General features: G+C 39.5%; 1 protein-coding gene across 4 annotated transcripts in view; it reads left to right on the forward strand.

Annotated features, from left to right (window-relative positions):
• The window catches only part of LOC102133268 (phospholipid-transporting ATPase ABCA3), a 116,411-nt gene that overhangs the window by 46,628 nt on the left and 41,854 nt on the right, over positions 1-27,929 (forward strand). For 3 of the 4 annotated variants that reach the window (XR_012429360.1, XM_045383137.3, XM_065537554.2), the window contains exons 13-15: positions 4,224-4,470; positions 4,619-4,823; positions 10,513-10,729. Coding sequence is in view for 3 of the 4 variants with exons in the window: in XM_045383137.3 (XP_045239072.2) it covers positions 4,224-4,470; positions 4,619-4,823; positions 10,513-10,729 (669 nt within the window). In the remaining variant the exon portion in view is untranslated. The remainder of the gene's footprint in view (positions 1-4,223; positions 4,471-4,618; positions 4,824-10,512; positions 10,730-27,929) is intronic. The other variant, XM_074027993.1, reaches the window with a different exon arrangement.

Here is a 27,929-nt window from a genome sequence, read left to right on the forward strand (position 1 = left end):
TGGGGATTTTTATTACTTGCAACAAGTAAGGGGAACACTGGGCATAGCTTCTTTTTAATTTTTTTCTAGCAACAGGGCTGTTGCATGTTTAGTTTTCTAAAAAACTACCTAGTTGCTTTCCAGAGTGACTGTGTCATTTTACATTTCCCTCAGCAATGTATGAGTGATCCAGTTTCTCTGCATATTCACCAGCATTTGGTGTTTTCACTATTTTTGTTTTGGCCGTTGTGATAAGTGAGTAGTGGGATATCACTGTAGTTTCAACTTACCTTTCCCTGACTTGCATTTCTACATCTTTTCATGTGCTTATTTTCCATTTGAACATCATCTCCAGTGAAATGTGTGTTTATCAATTTTCCCTATTTTTTAGTTTAATTTTTGATGTTTTTTACTATAGAGTTTTAAACAGTTTTTAAAATTGTTTTCTCTCATGCTGTAGATTATCATCACCCTAACAATTTTTTTTCAGGGCAAAATTTCTTAATTTTTATAAAGTTTAATGTATTTTTTTCTTTTATTGATCATGCTTTTGATGTTAGGTCTAAGAACCCTCCACCTAGCCCTAAATCTTGAAGATTTTCTCCTAAAAAGATTTACAGTTTTCTAAAAGTTTTATAGCTTTACATTTTATATTTATTATCTACTTTGACTTAATTTTAGCATAAGGTGTGATATCTGAGTCAAGGTTAATTTTTGTGCCTGTGCATCTCCAATTGCTCCGGCAGCAATTGCTCCATTACTGAATGATGATATTCATTTAATTATTTTGCACCTTTATCAAAAAAGAGTTGGGCATGTTTGGGTCTATTTTGGGGTTTTCTATTCTATTCCAATAATCTGTGTATCTATTCCTTCAACCAATGGCACACTTGAAATCTGGTAGACTGGTTCCTCCCACTTTATTCTTGTTTTTAAAAGTTGTTTTGGCTATTTTAGTTCCTTTGCTCCTCCATATACATTTTGAAATAAGTTTGTCTATACCTGCATAAAAACTTGGAAATTTGCCAGAAATTGGATTAAATCTGTATAGTAAATTGAAGAAAATTGACATCTTTACTGAGTATAGTCTTTGAATCCATGAATGTAGGATGTCCCTTTATTGATTTAGAACTTTTATTTCTTTCATCAGCACTTGTAGTTTTCAGCATACAAGTCCTGCACATAGGTTGTTGATTTATGCCTAAATCTTTCATTTTTCAGTTAATGTAAATGGTATTACCCTTTTAATTTTGGTATCCAGATGTTTATTCTAGCATATAATTATTTTTTATTCTTATATGGTTATCATGTATCCCGCAACTTTGATGAACTCATTTATTAGTTCTAGAAATTTTTCTTGTTGGTTTCTTGGGATTCTCTATGTAGACAATCATATTATCTGCAAATAAGAGCAATTTTCTTTCTTTGTGATCTGTATGCCTTTTGGTTCCCATTTATACTTTATTACACTGGATAGAACTTCCATCACTATATTGAATCAGAGTAGTGAGACTGATTGTTTTTCTTTGTTCCAATGTTAGGAAAAAAGGTATACAGTCTTTCTCCACTAAGTATAATGTTAGCGGTAAGGAATTTTTTAGATGCTTTATATAAAGTTAAAGAAGTTCTGCTCTACTCCTATTTTGCTCAGTTTTTTTTTTTTAAATCATGAGTGCTTATTTCTGCACAGATTTGTATAATTATGTAAGTTTTCCTTGTTAGTCTATTAATATGGAGGGTGACATTAATTGATATTCAAATATTGAACCAGCCTTGTATCCCTGGAATAGATTCCAGTTGGTCATGGTGCATAATTCTTTGTATATATTGTTGAATTCTGTTGTCTAATATTTTATTAAGGAGTTTTGCATCTATATTCATAAAGGATATTTATCTGTAGTTTACTTTTGTTGTACTGTCTTGGTGTGGTTTCATTATAAACTAAATTGAGAAATGTTCCTGATTCTGTTTCCTAAAATATGTTGTGTCTAATTAGTGCTTATTCTTCTTTAAGCATTTGATATGATTCTTCAGTGAAAATATCGGGGCCTGGAGACTTCTTTTTTATGGAATTTTTAGTTGAGAATTACATTTTCTTAATAATTATTGCTATTCAATGATCTACTTCATATTGAGTTGTCGTAGTTGTATGTTTTGAAGAAGTGGTCCCTTTCATCTAAGTCATCAAATCTATGTGTTGTATTAGAGTTCTTTAGAAAAGCAGAACCAACAGGATATATATATATATGGGAAACAAAAGGCATACAGATCACAAAGAAAGAAAATTGCTCTTATTTGCAGATGATGTGATTGTCTACATAGAGAATCCCAAAGAACAAACAAGAAAAATTTCTAGAACTAATAAATGAGTTCATCAAAGTTGCAGGATACATATGTGTGTGTGTGTGTGTGTGTGTGTGTGTGTGTGTGTGTGTGTGTATAGAGAGAGAGAGAGACAGAGACAGAGAGAGAGAGATAAATGTATAAAGAAAATATTTATTGGAGGAATTGGCTCATGTGATTATAGAGGCCAAGAAGTCTCATAATATGCTGTATGCAAGCTGTATACCCAGGAAGCCAGTAATTCAGTCTGAGGCCAAAGGCCTGGGAACCAAGGTGGCTACTGGTGTAAGTCCCAGAGTCCAAAAGTCTGAGAATCAGGAGTGCTAATGTGTAAGGGCAGGAGAAAATAGGTGGTGCATTTTCCTTCATGAAGAGAAAAAAGTTGCCCTTTTTTCACCCTTTTGTTCTATTTGGTCCCTCAGTGGATTGGATGATGGCCACTCACATTGGTGAGGCGCTTTAGTCAGTCTACTGATTCAAATGCTAATCTTGTCTGGAAACATCCTCACAGACATGCCCAGAAATAATGCCTTACCAGCTACTTGGGTATCCCTCAACCCAGTCAAGTTGATACATAAAATTAGCCGTGACATTTGTGTAGAGTTAACCATAGAATTCCTTTATCATCCTTTTTATGTCTGCATGATGGGTAGTGATTTTCTCTGTTTCATTCCTGACATCGGTGATGTGTGTCTTCTCTCTTGTTTTCCATCCACTGTGCTTTTGTCTGAGTATTCTAATCACTTGTCTTCCAGTGCCCTGACCTACACTTTATTTGTGCTCAACCCACTATAGTTATATATTAACTTCTTAATTGTAATTAATGTGTTTTTTAATTCTGACATAAACATTTGATTATTTCTATGGACTCCAGTTCTCTGGTAAATTCTCTATCTTTGCTACCTGGGTCATCAATGAATCTGTTTCTATTGTCTGTGCTTTCTCTTGGTTCTCTTTTTTAGTGGAATTGATAATTTCTTAATTCAATGCCAGATACTGTGTATGAAAATTATGAAGATTCTGCATGAGATTATCTTCTCCAGAGGAGATTCAGTTTTACTTCTGGCAGGCAGTAAGATTAAGGAAAGATCTAAATCCAATCATGGATTGAAGTAATTTGAGGCTGGGTTTAAATTTTTATAAGAATGTGTCTATTAAGCTGGGCATGGTGGCAAGGGTCTGTAGTCCCCGCTGCTTGGGAGACTTACATGGGAGGGTCACACGAGCCTAGGAATTTGAGGCTGTAGTGCACTATTATCATGCCTGTGAATATTTCCCACTGCACTCCAGCCTGGGAAACCCAGTGAGACCCGATCTCTTAAAGAAAGAATTGGTTTATTTCTTACTCACTATTTCTGTGAGGGTATTACCCTTCTTGAGCCCCACAGAGAGCCTGAGGGTTTACTAAGGTACCTCTACCATTTACAAATCTATACAGGTCTCAAAGAAAAAAAGAATGTAGAATGTTGGACTCATCTCAGTGCATTTCCATTCTTCCCAAATGTTGATAGTTTTCCTAGATGTCTAATATCCTTAATGAGGTGATATTTTTAAATGTTTTTAGTTAGCTTCTGTGCTTTCCAGAGGAAGGTTTTGTCTGCTGTAAGATTAGCAAAGCTATAAATGAAACCACTTATAAATCAGTATAAGATAGATAAGTAAGTTGAGAGAGTCTGTGTTTTCTCAGTGAAGTAGTAGTTTAGGACATAGGCTATAAAGTGAGAGAGCTTGGAATGTAATGATGAAGTAAAGTGCTGGAGAGGAACCGCAAATGTTTGAAGTAGTCATTATGGGAAAATTGAAGGTGACGAGAAGTAAAATTATCTGTTCCTCTTCTCTGGCCTATATTATAGGTTATCTGTATTGTGGACACACTGACCAATATTGTTTTCTCATCCTAGGTGACCTACTGAAGTACTTGAGGGAAACAAAAGATTGTATTCGTTTATGTATCATTGCACTTTCTATTGAGTCGGAGGCAAATATGGTAATGCTTACTGCTCTATTCAACAATGAAGCATATCATTCACCATCTGTGGCCCTGGCAGTGTTAGACAACATTCTTTTCAAGTCACTTTCTGGTGCCAATGCTTCCTTAACAGTCTCCAACAAACCTCAGCCACTCCCTGATATTGAAGAAAATGAAGAGTATGTTATTCTTTTCATTTGAATTCAATTTTACTCTTTAAATACATTATTTCCACTTTATCTGATTATATTTATATGATAAAAATAGCTATTGATTGAAATCTGTATCTTCTGCTGTGTTGATTTTCTGATATGTCTTCTTTTGTAGGCTTCAAAGTGGACAAAAATTGGCCATAAATTTACAATTTGGCATGGCTCTTTTGATCAATGGTTTTTGTCTCCTGACGGTGACTGAGAGAACCACTAAGGCGAAGCACATCCAGTTTGTGAGTGGTGTCTCTGTCATTGTGTACTGGCTTTCTGCCCTATTGTGTGATTTCATCATCTTCTTTGCCTCCTGCTGCTTAGTAATGGTGAGTGTGAAATGAAGTTCCTTGAGGGTTTGTTTTCCTTTTGTACCTCTTGGAAAATTACTATTCTAATGGTTGTGAAATCTAGCTCTTGTCAATAAACCATCTTTGCTTATTATCTTGGAAAACACATTGCAAAAGTCTGGTGGTAGAAATTTTACCATATTCTTAGTTTAAAAAGTACCTTCTTTGCATAAAAATAGAAATGTAGACTAATGGAAAAAAATAGAGTACAGAAATAAACTCATGCATTTACCATCAGTTAATTTTTTACAAAGGTGACAAGAACACACAATGGGGAAAGAACAGTCTCTTCAATACATTGTGTTGGGAAATCTGGATATCCACATGCAAAAGAATCCATTTAGACCCTTATTTCACACCACATACAGATATCAACTTAAAATATAATGAAGACTTAAATGTAAGTCCTGAAGCTATAAAGCTACTAGAAGAAAACATAGGGGAAACATTCTTTTTTATGACCCCAAAAGCACGGGCAATAAAAGCAAAAATAGAAAATTGGGATTACATCAAACTAAAAAGCTTCTGCATAGTAAAGGAAACAATCAGTAGAGTCAAGAGAAAAATCTACAGAATGGGAGGAAATATTTATAAATCATACCTCTTAAAAGGGGTTAATATCCAAAATATATAAGGAACTCTTACAACTCAATAGCAAAAAATAACCTAATTTAAAAATGGGCAAAGGAATTGAATAGATTTTTCTCAGGAGAAGATATAAATGTTCAACAGGTATATGAACATTTGCTCAATTTTCCTAGTCATCAGGGAAATGCAAGTCAAAACCATGAGATAATCACCTCACACCTATTACGATGACTTTTTTAAAAAAAAGATTTTATAAAAAGATAACTAGTATTGGTAAAGTTTGTACAAATTGGAACTCTTGCCAACTGTTGGTGGGAATGCAAAATGGTGCCCCTGCTATGAAAAACAATGTGGTGGTTCCTCAGAATATTAAAAATAGAACTACCATATTATCAGACAATCCTATTTCTGATTATTTATCAAAAAGAGTTCAAATCAGGATCTCAGAGACCTACCATCACTCCTAATTCACTGAACACTATTCATAATAGCTAAAATGTGAAAAAAAAAAAAAAGCCTAAACATTCATCAGCAGATGAATGGATAAAGAAAATGTGGTATATACATACAATGGAATATTATTCAGACTTTAAAAATAAGATGATTCTGGCTGGGCACAGTGGCTCACGCCTATAATCCCAGCATTTTGGAAGGCCAAGGTGGGTGGATCACCTGAGGTCAGGAGTTTGAGACCAGCCTGGCCAACATCTAGTGAAACCCTGTCTCTACTAAAAAATACAAAAATTAGCTGGGTGTGGTGGCACATGCCTGTAGTTCCAACTACTTGGGAAACTGAGGCAGGAGAAGCGCTTGAACCCAGGAGGTGGAAGTTGCAGTGAGCCGAGATCGCGCCCTTGCACTCCAACATGGGTGACAGAATGAGACTCCATCTCAAAAAAAAGAACAAAAAAAAAAAAAATAAGATGACTCTGACATTTGCTACAATATGGATGAATCTTGAGGACATTATGCTAAGTAAAATAAAGCAATCACAGAAAGTCAAATATTTCATGATTCCACTTACATGATATATCTAAAATAGTCAAATGTATAAAATCTAATAGTTGAATGGTGGCTGCTAGGGGCTTGGAGAATAGGATAATGGAAAGTTACTAATCGGTGAGCATAAAGTTTCACTCAAACAAGATAAATAAGCCTTAGAGATTTGTAGTAAAAGATTGTACTTACAGTTAACAATCATATATTTTATGCTAAAAAATGTATTAAGAATGTAAATCTTATGTTTAATGTTCTTTTTACATTAAAAGAAAATAAGGAGTAATTATACATTTCCAAATTTAAAAAAAAAAACTAATAGACTGTTGCTAGCAGTCATGCCCTACAAGAAATTCTGAAGAGAATTCTTCAGTCTGAAATGAAAGGACACTTGACAGTAATTCAAATCCAAATGAAGAAATAAAGGATACCAGACAAGTAAAAACACAGATAAATGTAAAATGCAGTATTAATATATTTTTGTTTATAGCTCTTATATTTTTTCATTTAAAAGGCATCTGTGTAAAGCAATAGTTATAAATCTATCATGATGGACACACAATGTATAAAGATGTAATTTGTGATAATAATAGCATAAAAGGCAGAGAGGTTAGCTATATAGGTACAAAATATTTGTATTATATTGAAATTAAGTTGGTATTAATCTAAATTGTATTGTTATGAATTGGATGTTTATTGTAATTTCCAACCACTAATATAACAACCCAACTACATGGAGTCTTAAAAGACAATAGAATTAAATGGCACACTCAAAAATATCTATTCAACACAAATGGCAGAATAAATGAATGGAAAAATATAATGATGTAATACATAACCAAATGACAGAAAAACTTACAGGTAATTACATTAAATATAAATGGATTAAACTCAAATTAAAAGTAGGCATTAGTAGAATGATTCCAAAAACATAATCTAACTGTCTGATACCTACAAGAGACTCACTTTAGGTTCATTGACACAAATAATTTGAAAATAAAATGATGAAAGAGCTTCTTTAAAAGATAACTAGTATAGCTTTAATAATATTCAAAGCAGACTTTACAACAAAAATCATTAGGATAACAAAAGAAGAAATGTAAAATGTTTCAACTGTCATGTAAAACAGTTTTGTGGTTCTTCAAAAATTAAACATACAATTACCATATGATTCAGCAATTACACTCCTAGATTTATACCCAAGAGAACTGCAAACATCAATTTTTTAATACTTGAAAATGAAAGTCCCAAATATCATAAATGGAATTAAACATACAATTACCATATGATTCAGCAATTACACTCCTAGATTTATACCCAAGAGAACTGCAAACATCAATTTTTTAAATACTTGAAAATGAAAGTCCCAAATATCATAAATGGATAAATAAAATATGGTATATCAATACAATACAATGGAACATTACTTAACCATAATCAAGAATGAAATGCTGATACCTGCTACAGCTTGCATGAACCTTAAAAAATTATGCTAACTGAAATAAGCTAGGGACAAAAGGCCATATATTGCATGATTCCATTTACTTAAAATGTCCAAAACAGGTAAATTCATAGACACAGAAAGCAGATTAATAGTGCCAGGAATAGTGGTTACTTTTACAGGGATTGGAGGAGTTTCTGATAGGCTTCTGTGGGTATTGGCATTGTAGTAGTTTCCCAGGGAATTGCTTTGTGATAATTCATTATGATAATTCATTTATGTTATATATACTTTTCTGAATATGTGGTATATTTCATAATAAAGAAGTTAAAATATTTACTTGAAAATTTTGTTTGCATTTTCACTTGTAGATTAAGTTGAGTAGAATCTAAATATTCACAATGCATGAGTCTCTTGTCCACGAACAACTATATTACTTACTTATCCAACAAGGAATTCAGCGTTTTTTTTGTTTTTGTTTTTGTTTTTGTTTTTGTTTGAGACAGAGTCTTGCTCTGTCACCCAGGCTGGTGTGCAGTGGTGCAATCTCGGCTCACTGCAAGCTCCGCCTCCTGGGTTCCCGCCATTCTCCTGCCTCAGCCTCCCGAGTAGCTGGGACTACAGTCGCCTGCCACCACGCCTAGCTAATTTTTTATTTTATTATTATTATTATTATTATTTGTTTTTTGTATTTTTAGTAGAGACAGGGTTTCACTGTGTTAGCCACGATGGTCTTGATCTCCTGACCTCATGATCCGCCTGCCTTGGCCTCCCAAAGTGCCAGGATTACAGGCAGGAGTCACTGCACCCAGCCCGGAATTCAGCTTTTCTTTGAAGTAGGTTATGATTTGTGACATTGAAAGATCATAAGACTTTGAACACAGAAATTCCTAGGTCACGCTAACTTTTATTTGATTTCTTCATTTTATTTATTCTTTTAGGTTTACATAGCTTCAGGGACTGGATTCATCTATTTCCCGCAAATCTTCTCTTATTTTTGCTACCACCACCAAGAACATCAGTCAATATAATGATTATTCTTAGCTTAATCTTACTATTTACTTCTTGCTTGTCTTGCTACATAATCATGTAATTGCCCAAAGGGACCATCTTGTCATTTGTGGAGAAGTGATATCTATTAACTAATGAGATATAAATTTCCAGAAATTTATTTCTTTTCACAGCTACAGGTTCCTCTCCACCACCACCATCCATTCTAATTTTGTGTTCCACTGTCTGGTTTAGTGGCTTTGGTGAATGTGAGGGAGAAGTGGGGAAGTAGAATAGAACCTGGTGGCCCAGTTTAAAGGTGCATAGCAGTGGGTAGAGTGATAGGTAAGTTATGTAGTCAAAGAAAAAAATCTTTGGAGAAAGTGTGTCTTTGGAGAAATAATCTACTTTCTGGGAAACTTGCCAGTATTATTGCAATAACTGTTCCAAGTAGAAAAGAAAATAATAAAGGAAAGTATAGTGGCTCTGCTCACTGGAATGCCCTCTGATGAAGAGGTAAAAATAACTTACTTCATCCTCGTGGGATAAGGTTTTGATTTTTTGTTTTGTTTTGTTTTGTTTTTTTGAGACAGGTCTCACTCTGTCACCCAGGCTGGAGTGCACTGGCACAATCACAACACACTGCAGTCCCCACCTCCTGAGCCTTAGCCTCCCAAAATGCTGGGATTACAGGCATGAGCCACAATGCCCATCCCCAGGGCTGAAGTTTTTGTTTTGTTGATTATTCTACTTTAAGTTCTGGAATACATGTGCAGAACATGCAGTTTTGTTACATAGGTATACATGTGCCATGGTGGTTTGCTGCACCTATCAACCTGTCATCCAGGTTTTAAGCCCTGCATGCATTAGGTATTTGTCCTAATACTCTCCCTCCCCTTGCTCCCTATCCTCTGACAGGCCCCAGTGTGTGATGTTCCCCTCCACATGTCCATGCATTCTCATTGTTCAACTCCCACTTATGAGCGAGAGCATGTGGTGTTTAGTTTTCGGTTCCTGTGTTAGTCTGCTGAGAATGATGACTTCCAGCTTCATCCATGTCCTTGCAAAGCTCATCAACTCATTCCTTTTTATGGCTGCATAGTATTCCATGGTGTGTATGTGCCACATTTTCTTTATCCAGTCTGTCATCGATGGGCATTTGGGTTGGTTCCAAGTCTTTGCTATTGTAAATAGTGCTGCAATAAACATATATGTGCATGTGTCTTTATAGCAGAATGATTTATAATCCTTTAAGTATATACCCAGTAATGGGATTGCTGGATCAAATGGTATTTCTGGTTCTAGATCCTTGAGGAATCACCACACTGTCTTCCACAGTGGTTGAACTGGTTTACACTCCCACCAACAGTGTAAAAGCATTCCTATTTCTCCACAGCCTCACCAGCATCTGTTGTTTCCTGACTTTTTAATAATCACCATTCTAACTGGCATAAGATGGTATCTCATTGTGGTTTTGATTTGCATTTCTGTAATGACCAGTGATGTTTTAAGAGGCAGATTGACTTAATTAATGACTAGTCCCATGCTAAATAAAGACAGGACTTGCTATTTCCTTCTCTAAATGTTTTGGCTTAGTTTCTTTTTTCACTTGCCCTTCACTTTGCCTTTATCTCTGTACCCTTTGTGTTTCAGGGAGTGATAAAATACCGCAAATTAGATATTTATGTCACGGATTACCACATTCTGGAAACTATGCTGATCTTCACGCTGTATGGCTGGTCTGCCATTCCCTTTGTGTACCTGATAAGCTTTGTGTTTTCCGGAAGTACTTCTGCCTACATCAAACTTCTCCTACTCAGCTACTTTTCAGGCACTTTTGGTTTCCTCATAGGCGAGATAATAGAAAACAGTAAGTGTGAAGTTTCACAAAATTTCTCCTTCTCCAGAAGGCAGCAGTAAATAAGTAAGGAGTAATGGACCTACAGATACTTAAGAACATTTACAGACAACTAAATTCTAGGTTTTAGAGGAAATTTTGTACTTCATGTACAGCAATAAACTTACTTTGACTGCCTGTGATATTCTAGGCATTGTGCTGCCAGATCTGTATGAGTTAAAAAAAAAGAAGAAAGATCCAGGCATGGTGGCTCACGCCTGTAATCCAAGCCCTTTGGGAAGCTAGGTGGGCGGATCATGAGGTCAAGAGATGGAGACCATCATGGCCAACATGGTGAAACCCTGTCTCTACTAAAAATACAAAAATTAGCTGGGCGTGGTGGCATGCACCTGTAGTCCCAGCTACTTGGGAGGCTGAGGCAGGAGAATTGCTTGAACTAGGGAGGAAGAGGTTGCAATGAACCAAGATCATGTCACCAAAAAAAAAAAAAAAAAGGAAAGAAACATGAAAAGCAGCTCAACAGTCAAAGACAGGTTTATTTTTGGAGCGTAAACCTGAGAGGGGCTTCTGGCCAATTTCGGTCAGGAGCCCTCTCTCTTACAGACAGAGTATATCTTGGTTTTAGGGTGAGAGAGCTTATCACAGGCTTGGAATGTTTCTGTGTGGGTGAGAAGTTTATTGTGGGGTTGGAATATCTCTGTTTGGAGGGGAGGTTATCTTGAGGCTGACATTTCTCTGGCCGGAGGGGAGATTATCTCAGGACTGGCATATCTCTGGCCAGTGTCTCATGTGTCCGTGTGAAGAGATCACCAAACAGGCTTTGTGTGAGCAACATGGCTGTTCATTTCACCTGGGTACAGGTGGGCTGAGTCCAAAAAAGAAGTCAGCAAAGGGTAGTGGGATTATCATTTGTTCTTATAGGTTTTGGGATAGGCGATGGAACTAAGAGCAGTGTTTTGGGGGTAGGGGATGGATCTCACAAAGTACATTCTCAAGGGTGTGGAGAATTACAAAGAACCTTCTTAAGGATGGGGGAAGATTATAAAGAACCTTCCTAAGGGTGGGGACTATTACAAAGTACATTCATCAGTTAGGTTGGGGCAGAAATAAATCACAATGGTGGAATGTCATCAGTTAAGGCTATTTTCACTTTTTTTGTGGATCTTCAGTTGCTTCAGGCCATCTGGATGTATACATGCAGGTCACTGGGGATATGATGTCTTAGCTTGGGCTCAGAGGCCTAACATTCCTGTCTTCTTATATTAATAAGAAAAAACAAAATAGTGGTAAAGTGTTGGGGAGGTGAAAATTTTTGGAAATGGTATGGAGAGATAATGGGCGATGTTTCTCAGGGTTGCTTTGAGCGGGATTAGGGGCGGCACGGGAACCTCCAGTGGGAGAGATTCAACTGAAGAAAGATTTTGGGGTAAGGGGTGATATTGTGGGGTTGTTAGAAGGAGCATTTGTCATATAGAATTATTGGTGATGGCCTGGATGCAGTTTTGTATGAATTGAGAAACTAAACAAAAGACACAACATCCAAATAAGAGAAAGAGAAAAACAGGTATTAAAGGACTAAGAACTGGGAGTACCCAGGACATCCAACTACAGTGTCCAAGGGGGTTCAGTGTAATTATTTGCTTGGTTGGTGAGTTTTGGAGCTCTATCCTTGAATTTTTTTATGTTGTCATATACCAGGCCAGATTGATTTAGGTAAAAACATTCTTCATTTAAAAATATACAGAGTCCCCCCCACCTTTTTTTTTTTTTTAGCAGTAAGTCAGGGCCTTGTTGAATTTGGAGGAAAGAGAATTGCAAAACCAGCAATTGTTTGTTAAAGAAGGATTAGAAATGGCTAGGAGAGAGTGAGTGAGATTGATAGTGTGGTGGAGATAGCTGGGGAGAGGTAGAGGGTGGCATAAGAACAGGAATGAGAATAAGAGTAAGTATAAAAGTAAAGAACAGGACTTCATCAGGGTGAAAGTATTGGAGTGTACTTTGTCACTGAAGATCTTCTATCCACTTAAAGAGATACTTAAGGGTGGCAGTTTGAGGTAAAACCAGGAGCCACTAAATACCAAGAGCCTGAGAAACTGCTTGGGTGATTTGACTAATAAAGGCTGGTCCATTATCAGACTGTATAGAGGTGGGAAGGCCAAACCGAGGAATTATGTCTGACAGAAGGGAAGAAATGACCATGGTGGCCTTCTCAGACCCTGTGGGAAAGGCCTCTATCCATCCAGTGAAAGTGTCTACCCAGACCAAGAGGTATTTTAGTTTCCTGACTTGAGGCATGTGAGTAAAGTCAATTTGCCAGTCCTGGGTGGGGGCAGATCCCCGAGCTTGATATGTACGGAAGGGAGGGGGCCTGAATAATCCCTGAGGAGTAGTAGAAGAGCAGATGGAACACTGAGAAGTGATTTCCTTGAGGATAGATTTCCACGATGGAAAGGAAATGAGAGGTTCTAAGAGGTAGGCTAGTGGCTTGTAACCTACATGGAAGAGGTTATGAAATGACAACAGAATAGAATGGGCCTGTGAGGCTGGAATGAGGTATTTTCCTTGGTCCAAGAACCATTTGCCTTGTGTGAGAAGAGATTGATAGGTAGAAGTTTCAGTGGGGGAGTAGGTGGGAGTGACCAGGTGAGAAGGAGAAAATCTGCCGTGAAGGATAGAAGTTGGAACGCTAGCTGCTTTTTTAGCTACCTTATCAGCATAAGCATTGCCCTGAGTGATGGGATCTGATGCCTTTTGATGGCCCTTGCAGTGTATGACTCCAGCTTCATTTGGAAGTAAAGCGGCCTGGAGAAGAGTTTTTATTAAAGAGGCATTAATGATGGAGGACCCTTGCATAGTGAGAAAACCTTTCAGCACATAAAACAGCATGGTGGTGCAGGATATGGGGTCAGTATAAATATTGACGCGTAGTCCATTTGCAAGAGTGAGGGCCCGAGTTAAGGCAATGAGTTTGGCTTGCTGAGAGGTAGTGGAGTGGGGCAGAGCAGTAGCCTCAATGATAGATGTGGAAGATACTATAGCATAGGCTGCCTTTGCTAGTGTGTGGCAATTAGGCCTGGTGGAACTGCCATCAGTAAACCAAGTGTCATCAGGGTGAGGAACACGAAAGAAGGAAATACTGGGAAATGGAGTGAATGTCAGGTGGATCAGGGAGATACAGTCATGGGAGTGGGGGCCAGCCTAAGACAGTAAGGTCAAGTTGTTTGGACAGAAAGGCTACAGGGCACAGTCCCGGCTCTTGTGTAAGAATTTTGACCGCACAGCCCTGTACTTTGCCTGTGTGTAATGAAAAGGGTTGGGATGAGTTAGTGAGAGCCAGCATGGGGGCAGCTTCTAGGGCTGTTTTTTTATTTTTTATTAATTTTTTTATTTTTTTTTGAGACGGAGTCTGGCTCTGTCGCCCAGGCTGAGTGCAGTGGCCAGATCTCCTCTCACTGCAAGCTCCGCCTCCCAGGTTCGCGCAATTCTCCTGCCTCAGCCTCCCGAGCAGCTGGGACTACAGGCACCCACCACCTCGCCCGGCTTATTTTTTTTTGTATTTTTAGTAGAGACGGGGTTTCACTGTGTTAACCAGGATGGTCTCGATCTCCTGACCTCGTGATCCGCCCGTCTCGGCCTCCCAAAGTGCTGGGATTACAGGCTTGAGCCACCGTGCCCTGCCAGGGCTGTTTTTAAGGAATGGAAAGAGGAGTGGCGAAAGGATTTAGGATCTATGGGGTCAGCTAGGTTTGCTTTTGTGAGTTTACATAATGGTTTAGTCAGGATGGTAAAACTAGGTATCCAAAGGCGGAAGTACCTAACCATGCCTAGTACGGAAAGTTGTTGTTTTGTAGAAGGGGTTCGGGTTTGGGAGATTAGCCGGACACAATCAGCAGGGAGAGCACATGTGTTTTCATGAAGAATTATGCTGAGATAGGTAACAGATGAGGAAGAAATTTGGGCTTGACTGAAGTAATGGGGCTGTCCGTGAAGTCTTGTGGCAGTACAGCCCAGGTAATTTGCTGAGCCTGATGGGTGTCAGGGTCAGTCCAAGTGAAACCGAAAAGAGGCTAGGATGAAGGGTGTAAGGAATAGTAAATAAAGCATGTTTGAGATCCAGAACAGAATAATGGGTTGTGGAGGGAGGTATTAAGGATAGGAGAGTATATGGGTTTGGCACCACGGGGTGGACAGGCAAGACAATTTGGTTGATAAGGTGCAGATCCTGAACTAACATGTAAGATTTGTCTGGTTTTTGGACAGGTAAAATAGGGGAATTGTAAGGAGAGTTTATAGGCTTTAAAAGGCCTTGCTGTAACAGGTGAGTGATAACAGGCTTTAATCCTTTTACAGCGTGCTGCGGGATGGGATATTGGTGTTGATTGGGGTAAGGGTGATTAGGTTTTAATGAGATGGTAAGGGGTGCATGATCGGTCGCCAAGGAGAGAGTAGAGGAGTCCTATACTTGTGGATTAGGGTGGGGGGATACAAGGGGAGGATGTGAAGGAGGCTTTGAACTGGGGAAAAAGGCAGCGACGAGGTGTGGCTGTAGCCCAGGAGTAGTCAGGGAAGCAGATAATTTAGTTAAAATGTCTCAACCTAATAAGGGAGCTGGGCAGTTGGGGATAACTAAGAAGGAGTGCTTAAAAGAATGTTGTCCAAGTTGGCACCAGAGTTGGGGAGTTTTAAGGGGTTTAGAAGCCTGGCCATCAATACCCACAACAGTTATGGAGGCAAAGGAAAAAGGTCTTTGAAAAGAAGGTAATGTGGAGTGGGTAGCCTCCGTATTGATTAAGAAGGAGACGGACTTACCCTTCACTGTAAGAGTTACCCAAAGCATCTTTGATGGTCCAGGAGGCTTCCGAGGCGATGGGACAGCGACAGTCTTCAACCACTAAGCCGAGAAGATCTGGGAAGGAGTCAGAGCCTTGGGCCAGAGTTCTAGGGGCTCTGGGAGTGACTGCCGGATGAGTTGGACAGTCCGATTTCCAGTGGGGTCCCGCACAGATGGGACACTGTTTAGGAGGAATCCGGGGCTGCGGGCATTCCTTGGCCCAGTGGCCAGATTTCTGGCACTTGTAGCAAACTCCTGGGGAAGGAGGTTCTGGAGGAACCCCTGGCAGCTGCGGTTCAGGCATTTGCAGTTCTTGTGTGCTGGAGATATGGCTGAGGTCTGTCTCACAGTGGAGGCAAGGAATTGCAACTCAGAAATACATTGCTACTTGGTTGCCCCTACTCTATTATTGTACACCTTGAAGGCGAGGTTAATTAAGTCCTGTTGTGGGGTTTGAGGGCTGGAATTTAATTTTTGGAGCTTTATTTGATGTCAGGAGCAGATTGGGTAATAAAATGATGTTGAGAATGAGACAGCCTTCTGACTTTTCAGGGTCTAGGGCTGTAAAGCATCTCAGGGTTGCTGCCAAATAGGCCATGAACTGGGTTGAGTTCTTATATTTGATTAAAAAAAGAGCCTAAATGCTGATTTGGGAGAGGTCAAATAAAGAAAAAGGAGCATTAACCTTGACTATGCCTTCAGCTCCAACCACCTCTCTAAGAGGAAATTGTTGGGCAAGTGGTGGAGGGCTAGTCGCGGAACAAAACTGTAAGCCAGACAGGGTGTGAGGAGGGGAGGTGATAGAAGGATTATAGGGTGGGGGAGCAGAAGCTGAGGAAAAATTGGGACCTAGCTCGGCCTGGCGAGGAGCAGCCTGGGGAGGAGGGGAGAGGTCAGATGGATCTGTAGAAAAGGAAGATTCAAAAGACTCAGAGACGCTTGGGGTTGGGAGTGAAGGGACAGGCGGGAGGGAAAGGAGATTTGGGATGAGTCTCGTTGGGAGCAGAGACTAGGGAGGGATCAACGTGTAAAAGAATGCCTGGATGTCAGGCACCTCAGACCATTTGCCCATTTTTCGACAAAAATTATCTCGATCTTGTAGGATAGACACATTGAAAGTGCCATTCTCTGGCCACTTGGAACTACTGTCGAGTTTGTACTGGGGCCAAGTGGTGTTGCAGAAGAAAAGAAGATGCTTAGATTTTAGGTCAGGTGAGAGTTGAAGAGGTTTTAAGTTCTTGAGAACACAGGCTAAGGGAGATGAAGGAGGAATGGAGGGTGGAAAGTTGCCCATAGTGAAGGAGGCAAGTTTAAAGAGAAGGGTAGAGACACGGAGAAGGGGGTGGGGAGCAGCCCTGGACTGCAACATGGGTGAGCAGCCAAAGCAGGCGTCCCTGCAATTGACTTGCCACCAAGGGAATGTGGGTGAATGACCAAGACAGGCATCCCCATGGAGATCAGACACCATTGGAACGTGGGTGAATAAACAGAGAGGCGTCCCCACAATGATTAAACACCAAGGAAAGGCTGCCTTCCCGAGTCCATGACTGGTGCCAGAGTTTTGGGTCCACGGATAAAATGTGTCTCCTTTGTCTCTACCAGAAAACGAAAGGAATTGAAATTAAGAGAAGGGAGAGATTGAAGGGTGGCACCAAGATTGAAAGGAGAAAGAGGTTGAGGGATAGTGAGAGAGGTTGGAGAAGAGAGTAAAAAAGAGGCTGCTTACCAGATTTAAAATTGGTGAGATGTTCCTTGTATTGGTTGGTCTGAGGACCCAATGTCGTAGGTGGATCTCTTCACGGAGTGAGGATGAGAACAGGGGACTGGTCTCCCGAAGAAATCCCTCTAACCTGGGTCTTTGGCACCAAATGTCTCATGCATCCCTGTGAAGAGATCACCAAACAGGCTTTGTGTGAGCAATGTGGCTGTTTATTTCACCTGGGTGCAGGCGGGCTGAGTACGAAAAAGGAGTCAGCAAAGGGTGGTGGGATTATCATTAGTTCTTATAGGTTTTGGGATAGGCGGTGGAGCTAAGAGCAATGTTTTGGGGGCAGGGGGCGGATCTCACAAAGTACATTCTCAAGGGTGGGGAGGATTACAAAGAACCTTCTTAAGGGTAGGGGGAGATGATAAAGGGTGGGGGAGATTACAAAGTACATTGATCAGTTAGGTTGGGGCAGAAATAAATCACAATGGTGGAATGTCATCAGTTAAGGCTATTTTCACTTTTTTTGTGGATCTTCAGTTGCTTCAGGCCATCTGGATGTATACATGCAGGTCACTGGGGATATGATGGCTTAGCTTGGGCTCAGAGGCCTGACGGTCAGGGAGGGATTTATTTTATGGTTGGAATATTTCTGATTGCAGATGTCATTTGTGGTTTATGGGCATGCTGACCTTGGCCACGAGGCTGATGCCCTTTGGATTTAGGCAGTTTTTGATCAAGGTGAACTTTAAAATGGTGGTGCTTGTCCAAGATGGCAATGCTCCTGCTCTGTCAAGATCTAGAATCCTCATATTGAAATGATGAGACCCAATCTGAACTACAGGTCCTCTCTATCCCCACGTCCTGTATCTCCATCACATGAATCAAGGAATCAGTTTTGCAACTGAGTTTTGAAATTTTAGGAATATTTATCACTGAGAATCATTTGTCAAAAGACAGAACAAAGAGAGAGCTTTCTTTTTAGAAAAGAAGGTCTTAGAAAGTTAGAGAAAGTTATATCTCAAATATATTAGTGTTATCCATTTGACTCTTTAAAGTGAAGTGCAGAGAGAGGAAAGAGTGAAGAACCTTGAGCTCTTTGTGAGATAACTAGCTGTTCCATTCACAAGAAGCCTAACCTACTAACAAGATTTTCCAGAAAGAAGAAAAACTCTATTTACCTAACATACAAATAACTGAGCCAGTTTTCCTTGCTTCCAGTGAGTCTGAAATTTGTATCCCCTCATTTTCTTCCTCTCAATATATTTCATTATATATTTACTAAATTGACTATTATTATTGCCAACAAAAAGAGTCAAACTCTGTGAAATATTTGAAGAGATTTATTCTGAGCCAAATATGAGTGACCATGGCCCATGACACAGCCCTTAGGAGGTCTTGAGAACATGTGCCCAAGGTGGTAGGTGTACAGCTTGGTTTTATATATTTTAGGGAGGCGTGAGACATCAGTCAAATACATTTAAGAAATACATCGATTTGGTTCAGAAAGGCAGGACAACTCAAAGCAGGGGCTTCCAGGCTATAGGTATATTTAAACATTTTCTGGTTGACAGTTGGTTGAATTTATCTGAACACCTGGGATCAATGGAAAGGAATGTTCAGGTTAAGATAAAGGATTGTGGAGACCAAGTTTTATTGTGCAGAGGAATCTCTCAGATAGCAGACTTCAGAGAGAGAGCAGGTTGTAAAGTGTTTCTTATTGGACCTAAAAGGGTTCTTGGCTCTTAGTTGATTATCTCCTGGATCTGGAAAGAAAGGAAAGAAAACATTCTAAAGAATGTGGACTTTTCCCACAAGAGACTTTGCAGGGCAATTTCAAGGTATGGCAAGGAAATATATTTTGGGGTTAAATAGTTTTTCCTTGTCTCATAATGTTATGCCAAAGTCAGATTGAAAAGTAAGTCACGATATACAGGCCAAATTAAAACCCATTTGATGAGAATTTATGGTTTGTAATGCATGATTCCCTAGAACCCTTAGGTAGGAATTTGGGCAAGATAAAAAAATTAGCTCTTAGTCGTCATTATGAAGAGAGATTTTAAAAGAGATATTATTGTCACTCTTCTGTTGAATCCCTTTGTAAGTGTAAATTTGAACTGTCTCAAGCACTTGATGTCTCCCTGCTGTTGTGTTATTAAGAAATTATTTTAGGCAGATAGAAAGGAAAAGGGGTCCTTGGGAAGTTTTTGTTTCCTTTAAAGCAGTTCCAGAAACGTTTCTTCTCTAGCAGGAAAGCCCTGGTTCTTAGAGCCCGGCTGGGAAGCTTTGATATGCAAATGCTGGCCATTAGAAACTGGGTCTACCCAAACATGGTGATTCCTGCCATCTTCTTGTTGCTCTTGCCCCCACATGTGCCTGGCAACATGGCCACCCCCACATATTCCCCAGTGTGTAGAACATCTTGGGGATCTGCATTTGCATATTAAAAGGCTAGGGTGGGAGGGACAGTTTTTTCTCAGGCTACATGAAAGACATGCCTGGTCAAACTGAGAGGTGACAGCATGCTGGCAGCCCTCGCTCACTCAGCACCTCCTCAGCCTCAGCGCCCACTCTGGCTGCACTTGAGGAGCCCTTCAGCCCACTGCTGCACTGTGGGAGCCCCTCTCTGGGCTGGCCAAGGCTGGAGCCGGCTCCCTATGCTTGTGGGGAGGTATGGAGGGAGATGCCTGGGCGGGAACCGGGGCTGCGCAAGGCGCTAGCAGGCCAGTGTGAGTTCCAGGTGAGTGTGGGCTCAGAGGGCCCCACACTCTGAGCGGTTGGCCAGTGCTGCTGGCTCCAGGCAGTAAGGGGCTTAGCACCTAGGCCAGCATCTGCAGAGGATGGGCTGGGTCCCACAGCAGTGCCTGCCCTCCCCTGCCATGCTGGAATTCTCCCCCGGCCTCAGCCACTTCCCCTTGGGGCAGGGCTCCGGACCTGCAGCCCGCCAAGCCCGAACCACCCCCAGCCTGCCCTGGGCCGCCATGGGCTCCCGCAAGGCCTGAGCCTCCCCGATGGGCACCACCCCCTGCTCCGTGGTACCCAGTCCCATCTACTGCCCAAGGGCCGAGGAGTAGGGGCACGTGAGGTGGGACTGGTGGGCAGCTCCGCCTGCGGCCCCTGTGTGGGATCCACTAGGCAAAGTCAGCTGGGCTCCTGAGTCGGGTGGGAACTTGGAGAACTTTAATGTCTAGCTAAAGGATTGTAAATGCACCAATTAGCACTCTGTGTCTAGCTTAAGGTTTGTAAATGCACCAGTCAGTGCTCTGTGTCTAGCTAATCTAGTAGGGACTTGGAGAACTTTTGTGTCTAGCTAAAGGATTGTAAATGCACCAATCAGCACTCTGTGTCTAGCTCAGGGATTGTAAAAACACCAATTAACACTCTGTCAAAATGGACCAATCAACTCTCTGTAAAATGGACCAATCAGCAGGATGTGGGTGGGGTCAGATAAGGGAATAAAAGCAGGCTGCGGGAGCCAGCAGTGGTAACCTGCTTGGGGCTGGTGTAACACTGTGGAAGCTTTGTTTTTTCGTTCTTTGCAATAAATCTTGCTGCTGCTCACTCTGGGTCTGCACTGCCTTTTTGAGCTGTAACACTCACCGCAAAGGTCTGCAGCCTTCACTCCTGAAGCCAGCAAGACCATGAACCCACCAGAAGGAATAAACTCTGAACATGTCCGAACAGTGTCAGAAGGAACAAACTCCAGACACCACATCTTTAAGAACTGTAACACTCACGGTGAGGGTCCGCAGCTTCATGTTTGAAGTCAGTAAGACCAAGAACCCACCAATTCCGGACACAAAACCAATACCCTGAGCCCTATGCAAATCAGACACCACCTCCTCCAGCCTCCTCATATAAACACCCACTTTTCCACCACACATGGAGTTTTCTCTTTGTTGGAATCCCCCCTCCCTCTGTCTCTGTACAGGAGAGCTGTTTTCTTCTTCTTTCCTTTTTTCTTGCCTATTAAACTTTTCACTCCTTAAAACCACTCCTATTGGCGCAAGACCAAGAACCCTGCTGTTCCTCCAGTCGTCTGAGCCGTATCAGTTGCAGAGCTCCACAAGCACAGGCTTCCTGCCTCATTCCCTTAACCTTTAACTGTCAAAAGGAAATCCCCTGAATTAATTCAAGATTGGCTTATATACTCCTTCAAGGACAAATCTTTCATGTGAGGAAGACTTGAGCCTCTGCATAGAAGACTAAAATACTTGCAGGAGCTATGCCTGGGTGCTCAGTCTCACAAAAGAATCCCCAGATTATGGAAAGCAAATATCTATATATTTTTGTATACACCTCCAAAGGGAAATACTGCGTGATGTGAGGAAGACTCACCTGAAAACATTGGAGTTTGTGAACCCTGACCTAGAATGAACTTTTGATTAATTAAGAGACTAGAGAGGAGTAGTTGTGGCAGAATAAAAAGTAAGATGAGATTACTGTTTTAGAAACTCAAAAAGTCATGTTTTAAGAAGAATATGTTGCGAAGAGTCATCTAGGGTGAGGATAAGAAAAGAAGAAAGTAGATTTGGCAATTAGAAAGCCAAGAGACTTCCCCTTCTCAGCTACATAACAAACACTGTGAATAATACTTTGACAAAAATAATGAACTGAGAAGAAAATATGGAATTGGCATAGACCAGCAATAAAGTGAAAGCCAGTGTCCTTGGAAGTAAGCAAGCATTTGTTTTTTTAAACATGAAACAAAATGAGTTTTCAAAGTTATGCAAAATATTAAGACAGACTACAATTTACCAGAGGGTTTATTTGTTTTTGGCTTTATAAGTACATGGGTATAATTGCAAATTAAGTTTGTATTTATATTTTAGCTTATACATTGAGGATTGTATTTATTTTTTCAAATTTTCTAATTGACAAAGTTGGATGTATTAATAATGTACAAAATGTTTTGAAATATTATCTATATATATTGTAGAATAGATAAATCTAGCTAATTAGCATATGCATGACCTCAAATATGTATCATTTTTGTTGTGAGAGCACTTACCCAATTAGCTATAGTCCCCATGCTGTGCAATAGAGCTCTTGAACTCATTGCTATTATTAAACTGAATTTGTGTATCTTTTGCTCAACAACTCCCCCTCTGGTAATCGCCATTCTACTCTCTACTTCTATGAGATCTGCTTCTTTGGGATTCCACATATGAGTGAGATTGTGCAGTATTGTCTTTCTGTGCCTGGCTTATTCACTTAACATAATGTCCTCCCGGTTCACTTATGTTGTCACCACGGAACAGGATTTCCTTCTCATTATGGATGAATGGTGTTCTGTTGTGTATATATACCACATTTTCTTTATGCATTCATCCATTGATGAACACAGGTTGATTCCACTGTGAATAGCACTGCAATAAACATGGGCGTGCAGCTATCACTTTGACATACTGATTTTGTTTCCTTTAGCTGTATATCCATCATGAGATTGCTGGATCGTATGATAGTTCTATTTTTAATTATTTTAGCAACCTCCATACTGTTTTCCCTAATGCCTTTACTAATTTACATTCCCACCAACTGTGCAAGGGTTTTTTTCCCACATCCTGGTCAACACTTACCATTTGATAATAGCCATTCTAAAAAGAGTGAGGTCATATCGCATTGTGGTTTTGATTTGCATTTCCCTGATGATGAGTAATGTTGAGCATTTTTTCATATACCTGTTGGCCATTTCTATGTCTTCTTTTGAGAAATGTCTGTTCAGGATTTTTGCCCATTTGTAATTAAGTTGCTTTTCATGCAACTGAGTTGTTTGACATCCTGGTCTTTTATGGACATTAACCCCTTATCAGATGTATGCTTTGCAAGCATTTTCTCCTATTCTGCAGTTTATCTCTTCATTATCATTTCATTTATTTAGCAGAAGCTTTTTAGCTTAATATAATCCCATCTATCTATTTCTGCTTTCGTTGTCTGTCATGTCTAAAAAAATCATTGCTTAGACTAATGCCATGGAGCTTTTCCCCTGTTTTCTTCTGGAAGTTTCACAGTTTCTGTCTAGAGTATTTATGGCTTTCTATATCTAAGAACACATCTATATCTAAGAACACATGCCTTTTCTTTCTTTTTCTTGTCTAATTGCTCTGGCTAGGACTTCTAGTGCAATGCTGAATGTAAATGGTGAGAGTGGACATCTTTGTCTTATTTTAAAGCTTAGAGGAAAAGCTTTCAGTTTGTTTTCCCCATTGAGTATGATTTTAGCCCTGGGTTTGTCATGTATGGCCTTTATTGTGCTGAGGTATATTCCCTCTATACCTAAGTTGTTGAGAGATTTTTATCATTAAAGAGTATTGAATTTTCCAAATGCTTTTTTTGTGTCTATTGAAATAATCATATGGTTTTTGTCTTTCATTCTGTTAATGTGATGTATCACATTTATTGATTTGCATATGCTGAACCATCTGTGCATCCCTGGAATGAGTCCCACTTGATCATGGTCAATGATCCTTTTAATGTGCTGCTGAATTTGGTTTTCTATTATGTTGTTGAGGATTTTTGCATTTATGTTCATCAGGGATATTGGCTTATAGTTTTTTATGTGTTGTTGGGTCCTTGTCTGGTTTTAATATTAGGGTAATATTGGCCTTATGAGTTTGGAAGTATTCTTACCTCTTAAATTTTTTGAAACAGTTTGAGAACAATTGGTATTCATCCTTAAATCTTTGGTAGAATTTAGCACTAAAGCCACTAGGTCCTAGGCTTTTCTTTGGTAGGAGACTTTTTATTATTCAATCTACTGGCTCATTATTGGTCTGTTTAGATAGTGTGCTTTTTCATAATTCCGTCTTTGTAGGTTGCATGTGTCAAAGAATGCATACATTTTTCTATGTTATCAAATTTTTAAGGTATAATTGTTTATTATAGTGTCTCCTGATCCTTTGTATTAATGTGGTATCAAATATGTTTCCTTTTTCATTTATAATTTTATTTCGATTTTCTCTCTTTTTTCTTAGTCTAGCTAGAGATTTGTCAGTTTTCTTAATCTTTTCAGAAAACCAACTTTTACTTCTGTGATTTTTTCCTGAACGCTGTGTTCCTCACAACGTGTAAGAGATTTGGCTGGGCGTGGTGCCTCATGCCTGTAATCCCAGCACTTTGGGAGGTTGAAGCTGGTGGATTATGAGGTCAGGTGATTGAGACCATCCTGGCCAATATGGTGAAACCCTGTCTCTACTAAAAATACAAAAAACTTAATAATAATAATCAGCCTGGCATGGTGGCACACACCTGTAGTCCCAGCTACTCAGGAGGCTGAGGCAGGGGAATCGCTTGAACACGGGAGGTGAAGTTTGCAGTGAGCCGAGATCATACCACTGCATTCCAGCCTGAGCAACAGAGTGAGACTCCATCTCAAAAAATAAATATATATATAAATAAATAAATAAATAAATAAATAAATAAATAAATAAATGACTAAGGTCAACAGATGCAGTCAATAACTTCAAATAAAAGCCACTTTTAATGCTAGCTTATAAAGCTGGGGTAGGAAAAAGATGATGCAACAAGATTCTCCAGTGATTGTTCCCCTACAGAACCATCAATTTGAATAACTATTCGCACACATGCACACAAAAAATACCTTCAGAAGAACTATAGAAATCAGATGAGAGATCACAGTACCTTATTATAGCACAATAATAAGAAAAAAATATTGAGGATGGTAGGAAGGACAGTTTTTTATTATCCATGTCACCCCTCTCTGAAGCTCAGAAAGCACAGGTGGAGAAAGATAACATTAGCTTGAGGGAAAGACGGAGAAATAAAAGGATGACTTTGTCTTAAACCTTAATAGCATGTCTGCTACAGTAAAACCCAGCAACGGGCAGACCTCCCCTGTCCCTAAATCTAAGTCAGTACCTGCAAATTGGGCAAACCTGCATCAGCACTAGGTAAGAACCCATAGTCCCTGCAAGGTGGATTCGATCTCCAGTCTGCATCAACACCAGCCAACCAACTATCCTGGGCTCTGGATAGTTCTCAGTGGCAGGCAGTCCTCAATGTCCACCACCTTCAGTCATGCCCCAGAGCTACATCAGCCTTAGCAGCCATGATATTCCAGCCAGGCACTGTGTTGACCATGGTGGTCCGGGCTTAGAGTGCCTTCTAGTTTTTCAGTGGCTTCAGCAATCTCAGGCTTAGGGACTACCCTAGGTGGCCTGCCCAGAATCTCTGTACAGAATTACTGTTGAAGCGTGTTCCTAGATGAAGCCAGTCAGGGAAGACTAGAATAAGTGCTTCTTCAAATGTGCAGACCTGCAACAACAAGGGTCATGAATAATCCAGCAAGCATGACATCACCAAATAGACAAAATAAAATGCCAATGACTGACCCTAAAGAAGGTGATATATGAACTGCCTGACAAAGAATTCACAATAATGGTTTTAAGGAAGCTCAGCAAACCCCCCCAAAAATACAAAATACAGAGAAACTGTCCAAAGAAATGAGAAAAACAATAACCAGAGCTAGGAATTTAATAGAGATATGGAAATAATTTTATTTTATTTTATTTTATTTTATTTTATTTTATTTTATTTTATTTTATTTTATTTTATTTTTTTTTTGAGACGGAGTCTCACGCTGTTGCCCAGGCTGGAGTGCAGTGGCGCGATCTCGGCTCACTGCAAGCTCCGCCTCCTGGGTTCACGCCATTCTCCTGCCTCAGCCTCCTGAGTAGCTGGGACTACAGGCGCCCGCCACCGCGCCCGGCTAATTTTTTGTATTTTTAGTAGAGACGGGGTTTCACTGTGGTCTCGATCTCCTGACCTTGTGATCCGCCCGCCTCGGCCTCCCAAAGTGCTGGGATTACAGGCTTGAGCCACCGCGCCCGGCCGGAAATAATTTTAAAAAAGAAATCCTGGACTTTAATAGCATCAACAGTATAATTGGTCAAGCAAAAGAAAGTCTGTGAACTTAAAGATAGGTTTTTGAGAATATATAGTCAGAGGAGGAAAAAGCAGAAAAGGGAATGAAGAGAACTTATGGAATTTATGGAAAGTGTTAAAGGGCAAATATTTAAGTCATGTGTTTAAAAAAAAGTGAAAAGAAAGACAAAGGAGTAGAAAGTGTATTTAAAGAAATAAGAGCAGAACACTTTTCAAACCTGGAGAAAAATATAAATATCCAAGTATAGGAAGGTCAAAGGTGTCTAACCAAATTGAATCCAAGTGAGGCTACGAGAGATCAATTTAAAAGACTGAAGAAAGAAAATAAAAAGAAGCAAGACCTTATGAGCAAGTACTAGCAGAAACCACAAACTATAGAATCAAACCTGCATATATTTCAGATTTATAATTTTTTAGAATAGAATGTAAAACATGTATGTTTAAAATATCTAAACAGAGTCTCAGAAATATGAGAAAATAATATAATACACACATATACACAAGTATTGGGATCCTTTTAGATTTGAAAAGATCTAAATAGAATCTTGAGAAATGAGAAAGAATTATAATTTAAATTAAGAATCAATAGATATTGTAGACAGTTGGCATGAGAATTAGTGATAAATGGAAAAACATTTCATGCTCATGGGTTGGAAGGATCAGTATCATAAAAATGGCCATACTGCCCAAAAAAATCTACAGATTCAACACTATTTCTATGAAACCACCAATGACATTCTTCTCAGAATTAGAAAAACTATTCTAAAACTCATATGGAACCAAAAAATAGCCTGATTAGCCAAAGCAATCCTAAACAAAAAGAACAAAGATGGGGAGGCATCACACTACCTGACTTCAAACTCTATTATAAAGCTATAGCAATCAAAACAGCATGGTATTGGTACAAAAACAGTCATATAGACCAATGGAACAGAATAACAAAAATAAAGCCACACACTTAAAATCATCTGATCTTTGGCAAGACCAACAAAAACAAGCAATGGGGAAACTCTTCCTTATTTAATAAATGATGCTGGGATAACTAGCTAGCCATATGCAGAAAATTGAAACTAGACCCCTACATTTCACCAGGTACAAATATTAAATAGATCAAAGGTTTAAATGTAAGACCTCAAACTATGAAAATCCTAGAAGACAAACTAGGAAAATCTCTTCTTGACATTGGCCTTGGCAAAGAATTTTCAGTTAAGTCCCCAAAAGCAATTGCAACAAAAACAAAAATTGACAAGTGGGATCTAATTAAACTAAAGAGCTTATGCACAGTAAAAGAAAATATCAACAGACAACCTACAAAGTGGGAGAAGATATTCACAAACTGTGCATCTGACAAAGGCCTAATATCCAGAATCTATAAGGAACTTAAGCAAATTAAGAAGAAAATAATAATAATAGCCCCATTTAAAAAGGGCAAAGAACATGAACAGAAACTTCTTCAAAAGAAGACATTAGAAGCAGCTAACAAACATATTTTAAAAAACACTCAGCATCACTAATCATCAGAGAAATGCAAATCAAGACCACAATGTGACACCATCTCAAACTAGTCATAATGACTATTATCAAATGATCAAAAAGCAGCAGCTAGTGATTTCATAGAAAAAAGGGAATACTGTTAGTGGGAATATAAATTAATGCAGTCATTACAGAAAGCAATGTGGAGATTTATCAAAGAACTTAAAATAGAACTACTATTCAATTCAGCAAGTCCATTACTAGGTATATACCCAACGGAAAAGAAATGATTCTACCAA

Source organism: Macaca fascicularis, chromosome 20, assembly GCF_037993035.2.
Source record: "Macaca fascicularis isolate 582-1 chromosome 20, T2T-MFA8v1.1".
Classification (NCBI taxonomy): Eukaryota; Metazoa; Chordata; class Mammalia; order Primates; family Cercopithecidae; genus Macaca; species Macaca fascicularis.